The 9668-nt window shown below is 33.4% G+C and overlaps 1 protein-coding gene across 1 annotated transcript; it reads right to left on the reverse strand.

Annotated features, from left to right (window-relative positions):
• Positions 1–811: 811 nt before the first annotated feature.
• On the reverse strand, positions 812–9155 carry ints15 (integrator complex subunit 15). The gene is made up of 8 exons (XM_048197835.1): positions 9001–9155; positions 7911–8113; positions 7525–7746; positions 5055–5220; positions 4557–4858; positions 4260–4461; positions 4122–4161; positions 812–1652 (listed from the first exon to the last, which is right to left on the reverse strand). Exons 2-8 carry the CDS (start codon positions 8106–8108, stop codon positions 1355–1357), a joined length of 1428 nt encoding a protein of 475 aa, XP_048053792.1. The 5' UTR covers positions 8109–8113; positions 9001–9155; the 3' UTR covers positions 812–1354.
• Between the last annotated feature and the right edge of the window lie 513 nt (positions 9156–9668).

The raw sequence follows: 9668 nt of genomic DNA on the forward strand, positions 1-9668 counted from the left end.
AAAGTGGCTTAAAGGGTTAGTTCACCCAAAAATGAAAATTCTGTCATTAATTACTCACCCTCATATTGCTCCAAACCCACAAGTCCTTTGTTCATCTTCAGAACACAAATAAGATATTTTTGATGAAATCCGAGAGCTATCTGACTCTTCCATAGACAGCAATTTAACCACAACTTTCAAGGTCCAGAAAGGTACTAAAGACATTGTAAAAATAGTTGATATGACTGCAGTGGTTCAACCTTAAAGTTATGAAGTGACAAAATTACTTTTTGTACTGTTCACGTGAACAGCGTCGGCTGATACCGAGTCACGTTCTAACTACTTCATATTTAAAAAATTTTTGAATCTTGACAAAACACGTCATATTATCAGAAAGGTCTGTGTCTCAAGGTTCCATATTTGGTGATTTGGCATATTTTGTGATAGAAGTAATATTTGGATAAAAATGTATATATTTGTTACAGAAGTGCATCAAACAAAATTCAGTGGAATGTGAGTGACACCTAGTGGGTATTTTTGGTACAGCGCCTAAAGAAAATCTCATGGGAACTTTAATTTTTGTGATGTCGACTTCAAATTTGGAACACAACTATATGCTCAAAAAGGGGGGGGTGACAGTTGAAGGTTAATTGTGTGGCAAAAACCTGCTACACACTGCTGTATAATAAACATGAAATATATTACGATTGATTTGATATTTTTGCATTGTGCTAGTAAAGGATATGAAGTATACTTTACAAGTATGAGTTCAAAACCATAAGAATAGATACTGTACATTCTGAGCTAAACACAGAAAAGAGGTAAAACATAATAAATATGTTCTTATTTTTATTAGCAAATGAAAAAAAATTAAATTTAAATTCTCAACATCTGTAACAACCTACTCACATGCAAATTTTAGCTTGAAGAATAAAAGTATTTACTAAACTGCTTTTTTTTTATGTTACTAATTCCTTTTTGAAACCAAACAGGAATATTTTCACTTTGGGGAAAATAAAATTCCACTAAGTATAAAAAGTGTTTAATTTGCTACTTAAACTGTCCATTAAATAACCACAAAGATCACTTTTCCAAAAATATATTTGATGGTATGACTTCTTTTTTAGCTGAAATAACACTTCTCATTCCATCTGTACAAGCGCTTTTTAAAGTCCTTATCAAACCTGAAATAATGACACAATGTATATCCAATTTGTGATATGCAAGACCATACAATCTGGCCAAGCTAACCATGTGACTACAAGAACTTTTCAAACCAAGAGTTTTGAAGATCATCCAATATAAAACATAACAAAAAACAGTTTGTTCTCATCCCAAAAGGAAGGAGCGTAGTCCAAAAGTCCTGGTTTGCTGGTTAACGAATGGGCCGGTACGGAAAGGCCATGGCAGCAGGATGAAAGGCGTGTGGAGAGAGAGAAGGGTGTGCGGCGTGGGCCGTTAACGGGCGATGTGGGGAGAGCGCTGGATGTGTGGGGTGCGGTGAGAGTACGGGGTGCGGGCTGTGCGGTGAGGGGAGGGCGGACTGGTGCGGGCTGTGGGGAGATAGAGGGGAGGGTCGACCCGGGTGGATGTGTGGGTATATGTTGGGCTGGAAGGGTCCACTGTGAGGTGGAGGCTGCACCACTGGACCGGACATCACAAGCTGTAACAGACTACAACACAAAACGAACAGTTACTACACACTGCTCATAAACAAACATTTTGTTAGTGATTGAGAGATATGTTGTTTTTTTTTCTAGATGTCAATATCTAGGGACAAGAGTGGCTATAAAAATGTATCTCATCAGTATCATACTTAAAGGTCCCGTTTTTCGTGTTTTTTTGAAGCTTTGATTGTGTTTATAGTGTGCAATATAACATGTGTTCATGTTTCGCGTGTAAAAAAACACAGTATTTTTCACATAATTTACTTATCTGTATACCGCTGTTTCCACTGTCATAAAAACGGGCTGATGACTTCCTTGTTTTATGACGTCCCTCCTTCAAAAATACGTAACGAGTTCTGATTGTGCCAGCGGTTCCTGTGTTGTGATTCGACAGCAGTTTAGCGAACCTTGCCCGGAAAAGTCACGCCTCTTACCATAACATAGAAATGCATGCGCTCAGTGTTATTGTAAACATGTCTTTAATTTTACCCTATCAATTTGAGCCAGAATCAGACCCGGTGATTGGACTGCGGGATGAAAATAACAGCGTTTCGACGACATGGCGACAAACACACTCTACAAACGCAACTCTTGTGTATTCCTGTGGGCGGAGGTTAGTCAAAAAACCGTTTTAGTGACGTCATTAAAGAAGGAAGTAGAGGGATGTAGTCCAAACTGGCTGTTCGATGTAGGCGACTTCTGTTAAATAAAATATCTCGCTTGGCATTGAACTTTGAGCTTTAAAATTTTACAGATTTTATTTATACTCTAACAACAACATTACACACTAACTAAAGTTTGAAGCGAAGAACGGGACCTTTAAAAAAATATATATGTATATACACCACCATTCAAAAGTCTGGGGTAAATGGGTATTATTTATTTTTTTAAGAAGAAAAATGTATGCTTTTATTCAGCAAGGAAGCATTAAATTGATCAAAAATACCAAACTTGTTTACATTGTCACAAACATTTAAAATAAATATTTAGCAGCACAACTGTTTTCCTGGAATTAAATAAAATATATTATGAAATATTATATTATACATTTATAATATAATATATATTATATTAAAATATGAATATATTTCATTTGAAAATATATTCTAAATATTTTTTATTAAATAAAATGTGATATATAATAAATATAAAAAAACAATATAATTATATAAATTATTGTATTCAAATATAAATATACAGTATTTCGTTTTTTTTTAAATGTGTTAAATTGAAAAGTTATTTTGAATTGTAATAATATTACGCAACATTACTGTTTTTACAGTATTTTTTCATCAAATAAATCAAGCCTTGGCGAGCATGAAAAACTTTTTTTTTTTACTTGTGTGTTTGTTTAAAAAAAAAAAAAAAAAAAAAAAAAATTACATATTATATATATATATATATATATATATATATATATATATATATATATATATATATATATATATATATATACACAGTACAGTCCAAAAGTTTGGAACCACTAAGATTTTAATGTTTTTAAAAGAAGTTTCGTCTGCTCACCAAGGCTACATTTATTTAATTAAAAATACTGTAAAAAAAACAGTAATATTGTGAAATATTATTACAATTTAAAATAACTGTTTTCTATTTGAATATATTTCACAAAGTAATTTATTCCTGTGATGGCAAAGCTGAATTTTCAGCATCATTACTCCAGTCTTCAGTGTCACATGATCCTTCAGAAATCATTCTAATATGCTGATCTGCTGCTCAAGAAACATTTAATGTGTACAATTGTACAAAATATTTGTGTACAATATTTTTTTTTCAGGATTATTTGATGAATAGAAAGTTCAAAAGAACAGTGTTTATCTGAAATCTAATCTTTTGTAACATTATAAATGTCTTTACTGCCACTTTTGATTGATTTAATGCATCCTTGCTGAATAAAAGTATTCATTTCTTTAATTTCTTTTCAAAAAAATAAAAATAAAAATTCTTACTGACCCCAAACTTTTGAACGGTAGTGTATAATGCTACAGAAGCTTTGTATTTCAGATAAATGCTGTTCTTTTGAACTTTCTATTCTTGAGCAGCAGATCAGCATATTAGAATGATTTCTGAAGGATCATGTGACACTGAAGACTGGAGTAATGATGCTGAAAATTCAGCTTTGCATCACAGGAATAAATTACTTTGTGAAATATATTCAAATAGAAAACAGTTATTTTAAATTGTAATAATATTTCACAATATTACTGTTTTTTACAGTATTTTTAATTAAATAAATGTAGCCTTGGTGAGCAGACGAAACTTCTTTTAAAAACATTAAAAATCTTAGTGGTTCCAAACTTTTGGACTGTACTGTATATATATATATATATATATATATATATATATATACACACATAATTTTACACAACCATAATATTTATGGTATTTTTACTATGCCATTTATTGAATTCCATAATGGAATGCTGAACGTCTCTCCCTTTGTGATCAGTGACTTACTTGTTGTGAGGAAGTCTGGAGCACAAAGTCCGCAGGTCCTCTGAGGAATAAATGACGATACAGGAAATTACATCACTGAAAGGGTGCTCTTATTAGATAAAAAACCAAACGGGCCATTGTGCAGAAAACCTCGCTTACCTCTGGCACACAGAAGGGCTCCTGTTGCCATGGCGACCTGAAGAGCTTGTGCCAGCCTATCCAGAGCCAGCTGGATATGATTGGCAGCAGAGAGGGATGTGAGCTTCTCACAGAGGCGGCTGACTTCCTCTACTAGCGCGGCAACAGACTCCACAGGAAGCACGGCTAGCCGGCCAATCAAATTCTGTTCTGTCAGGTGGACCTGCAGGAGTTAAAATAAAAACACATTATATATTCTAATACTGAGTGGAATCCTCAAAGCCTCACAAAATTGTACTAGTTGAAGAAATACAACACCTGCAGCATGAGAAAGACTTGAAGAACACTGAGGTGCAGTTTAGAGTACAGCTCTTCATATGCTGTTCCTTTTTCACTTTCTCCATGACCATTGGTCAAAGCCAACTTCCGGCCTCTCTGATAGGCTAATGGAGCTTTCACACACCAGCGGAGCAGACCCAAAAGAGGCGTGATCTCTAGGCAACCTAACGGCAGGCTGGAATTGAGGGGCGTGTTGATGAAGGTGAGGAGCAGCAGTCTGGGATCCTCCGTGATCCAACCAACCAGCATCTCCAAGAGCGCAGGGGGCGGAGTCAACTCTTCTACAAACGATAATATCAAATATGATATATGGGGGGGTATATATTATATAAAATATATAAATATTGCTTATTTTTTATAAAAAAAAAAAAGTTTTATAGAATTACATTTTAATATTATAATAATATTTTAGATTTTATATTATATTTTAATATAAAGTAGAAGCAGAAAAAAAAGTTTTTGTGATAAAAAGGACACCTGAGGAGAAGTCATAGAGTGCGGTGACTGCAGTGATGAGCTGGCAGCAGAAGCGAGGACTGGCTGAATAGATGTTCTGCAGGGTAGAGATGGCACACGGCACCAGTGTACAGTAATCATCCATCAGCACCTGAGCCAAACGCACACACCACGCAGAGTGCGTGCGCTAAACAAAAAAAACCCACACACATAAAATACATGCTTGAAATGTGATCCATGTCATATTTTACCCCCCCCCCCCCCCCAAAAAAAAAAAAACCCAGTGTTTCACGTGCGCTAAACAAAGCTGTTTTAACTGAAACCTTGTACACTTACATGTCAGTGTCATTGTTTTGTCTCAAATGCACACCATTTTTTTTTCTAAGGCATGTTTATAAAAGCTGCTTAAATGTCCTAATTGAAGGGCTAATCCTGGCTTAATCTAAGCCCTGTCTGTGAAACCAGACCTATATTTTGTGAAAAAAAAAAAAAAATAAAAAAAATAAATTATATTATATATATATAAAAATATATAAAATATATATATATATATATATATATATAGAAAATGGGGGGAAAATTTGATTGAGAGATTATTTTTATGAAAATTAACCCTGTACTGTAATACAATATTATTAAAATATTTTTATTGTAATACTTCTTTTTTTAAATGAGTGTATATTAATAACAGTATGATAAATACTACCATGATGTAAAAATACAATTTAAATAATATTTTATTATTATTATTATTATTATTATTATTATTTTATTACTATTAATATATACACTCCCGTTCAAAAGTTTGGGGTCAGTAAGATTTTTTAATGTTTTAAAAGAAGTATCTTCTGCTCACCAAGCCTGCATTTATTTGATTAAAAATACAAACAAAAACAGTAATATTGTGAAATATTATTCCAATTTAAAACAGCTGTTTTCTATGTCAATATACAGTAAAGTGTAATTTATTCCTGTGATCAAAGCTGAATTTTCCGCATCATTACTCCAGTCTTCAGTGTCACATGATCCTTCAGAAATCAATCTAATATGATGATTTGATGCTCAAGAAACATTTATGATTATTATCAATATTGAAAACAGTTATTTACATTTTTATTTCATGATGCTATGATGAATAGAAAGTTCAAAAGAACAGCATTTGTCTGAAATCTAAATCTTTTGTAACATTAAACACTACCGTTCAAAACGTTTGGGGTCAGTAAGAATTTTAATTTTATTTTTGGGGGATAGAAATAAAATTAATCAATACTTTTATTCATCAAGGATGAGTTAAACTGATCAAAAGTTACAGTAAAGACAATTATAATGTTAGAAAATATTCTATTTTAAATAAATGCTGTTCTTTTGAACTTTCTATTCATCGAAGAATTTTGAAAAAAATTTGTACACAACTGTTTTCAACATTGATAATAATAATGAATGTTTCTTGAGCATCAAATCATCATATTAGAATGATTTCTGAAGGATCATGTGACACTGAAGACTGGAGTAATGATGCTGAAAATTCAGCTTTGATCAAAGGAATAAATTACACTTTACTGTATATTGACATAGAAAACATTTGTTTTAAATTGGAATTGTTTTTGTTTGTATTTTTAATCAAATAAATGCAGGCTTGGTGAGCAGAAGATACTTCTTTTAAAACATTAAAAAAATCGTACTGCCCCCAAACTTTTGAACGGTAGTGTAATTGTTGAGAATAGTTTGCATTACGGGAATAAAAATTTAGGGGGTTAGCATGTCCTTGACCAGTGTTGTTATTGTAAACTAAAATTGAAAACCATTAAATATATTATATACAAATTAAAAACGGTCTTCGTTAATTGAAATAAAGGTGAAGTAAAATATGAATATTAGATGAAAAACTTAAACTAGAAATGCTACCTTGGAAACAAACTGAAAAAAAAAAAAGTTGAAATTGAAGTACTAAAATTACTAGATTAATTAAAGTAAATCTAAACAGAAAAAAAATGCAAATGACAAAAACACAACAAAATGAAACTGAAAATATAAAAATAAAAGCCAATTCAAAATATCAATAAATACTATAATAATAGTGTACAAATAATTCTAAGAGACCGTTTACAACTAAAACCTTTTTATGCATTTTGGCCATTCATTTACACGACAATGGCATTTTGGGGGCCTGAAAACGCAAACTTTTGAAAACGGGTTACAAAGTGCACGTTTTTGAAAACGATACCATTATCGTCTGTGTAAACTACAAAAACTTGTATTTGTGAATACAGTGACGTCATGAGCATGAGTATTATGTGTTCAGTCTACGCGTAATGTTTCTTTACAAAGTGACATTGCCAACTACTGGTCTGAAACTCACAATAAGCATTCTGAACAAATTATCCATTCAATTCAGTTAACATGTTCCAGAGAAATCATGAATCATAAAACATTGAACTCAAGGCACAATGACACAAAATCAAAGTAAATGCTCTAATTTCACATCACGCACCTGGAGCCAGGTGGCTGCACACTCTAGTATGGGAACCCGACACACGGCTATCGCCATAGAAACTAGCTTCCCAAGCATGGCCATGCGGCTCTCATCAGCCTTGTTGCCTTGGAGACTGAAGAGGGCGGAGAAAATGATCTGTCGGATTGCGTCTTTGCTCTGCTCCTGGAAGTAACTACACATGATCTCCAGCAGTTGCAGTTCTTGAACGCAGCTCATCCTCTGTGTCAAACATACACAATTCACACACAATCCTTTTTCATTCAAAGTTCACTCATATGCATCTGACCACCATATTAGCATGGAATTTACATGGTCCTCCCATGGTATTACCATTATACATGTTTTCTCCTAGTCAAAACAGACTTGACGCTTCGGTTCCTCACCTTAGGCTGGATGTTCCTGTCTTTAGGGACGTGAAAGATGAACTCCTCCACCAGCTCCACCGTGCTCTTCTCTAATCCAGGCATGGGGCCCGTGGAGCTCTGCAGAGCGCTGCCCAGTGAGATGTCCAGATGATACAGAACCTCTTTAGCCGCGCTCAGCGGATCACGCCGCAGCAATGCATGTCGAATATCACTCATCTCTGCTGTGGAAGAGAAACTACACCATCAATGCACATACAAACATCTGCCAAACTGTATAAATGAGAAATATGAAAACACATCAATAAGTCAGTAACATAAGATCAACAAAAATATATAATTGTATTTCTAGACATGCGTCATAATAAAGACAAGTCCAAATGAAACGGAAGTTGCGAATCTTCCATAATGTGATGTATCATATACAAGTTTTTATGGAACAAGAAAAAAAATGTAGGGCAGGACTTGTGGTTTGCTACTGCTGTGATGTCATGTGAGTGACAGGTTGCCCCGCCCTCATGCCAGTAAACACATCATCAGAGAAGAGATGATGCTGAAAGAGGGAGGGGAGGTTATTCTGATAAAAGATTACGAGTCTGTAACCTTTTTAGAAAATTTTGAAAAATAATGATCATTTATGATGCAATGTTCTATATACAAAAAATTAATTCCATGGTGACTTTAATACTTTTGAACATGCATTATGGAAATATACCATGGATTTGGGACATTTATCATGTTTTGGGGACAATACTAGAGTATACCATGGTGTGTACAAAAGTACCATGTTTTACTATCACTATACAGGTATCATCACACCACATTGTTGTAAGACGTGTCATAACCAATATAGTGAAAAACCTAGAACTAAAAAAACCTAACTAATTTGATCGTATTACAATAACTCTTATTCAGTTATAAATAGATTAATAGGAAACTGTTAATCTGTACACACATAAGTACCGATAAGAGATTATTCTCTATGGCTAAACACATATTGTCCAAAGCGAAGCTATTTACACAGCGAGATTGCTGCAGCGCCGGTTGCTTAAAATGTTAAATGTTTTCTTGATTCAAACCACATAGATATTCATATTTGAAATACGCTTACCTGGGTTAATAATTAGACTTGTTACATTAACTTCTCTCAATCAGCAAATGCATATCTCCCATGAAGTTGTTCATCACAAAATAACTACGGAACCCCGTACAGGACATTGTAGATTTGGTTGCGTAAGGAGAAGCGCGGCTGATCAGCGCCACCTGCGCACTGGAGTTATTGAACGGCATGTGTACGGAAAGTATTTGGACTGAAAAGCGTGAATCATTTGTTTTCAGAAGACATTTGTTTGGATATTTTGTTATCTAATGCAATGGCAATCAGACATTTTTAATTATGATTTAAGAGTCCAAATAACCTTCTATTTGAAGTCATGATATAGCCTACTACTTATGATTTACATTATATACTCAAATAATATTCAGTTACCTCCTCCTGAGGCAGTATTGTTGTTGTTTTTATTCATTTGTACTTCAGTTTTAGTTTTAGTTATTTTAGTACATCAAGTTAAACTAAACGAAAATTAAAAAAATAAAATAAAAAATAAAATAACTAGCTAAAATGTTTCTGGCTAAAATGTTTTAGGCCTATTTTTTATTTGTTTATTTTATTTTATTTCAATAACACATTCTGACCAATTACAGCACCTTAAATAAGCACTTTCCCTAATACATTAAATTTATGTTGAGGGGAAAAGGGTTATACATGTGTTTATGTTA

This window comes from Megalobrama amblycephala, linkage group LG7 (assembly GCF_018812025.1).
Source record: "Megalobrama amblycephala isolate DHTTF-2021 linkage group LG7, ASM1881202v1, whole genome shotgun sequence".
Taxonomy (NCBI): Eukaryota; Metazoa; Chordata; class Actinopteri; order Cypriniformes; family Xenocyprididae; genus Megalobrama; species Megalobrama amblycephala.

Excerpts from the sequence above, each read along its gene's own strand:
- ints15 (XM_048197835.1), bottom strand. The coding sequence starts at position 8,108 with ATGAGTGATATTCGACATGCATTGCTGCGGCGTGATCCGCTGAGCGCG. Across the intron at positions 7,747-7,910 it reads ACAGGAACATCCAGCCTAAG|AGGATGAGCTGCGTTCAAGA; the intron begins GTGAGGAACCGA and ends TGTTTGACACAG. Across the intron at positions 5,221-7,524 it reads GTGCAGCCACCTGGCTCCAG|CGCACGCACTCTGCGTGGTG; the intron begins GTGCGTGATGTG and ends TTTTTTGTTTAG.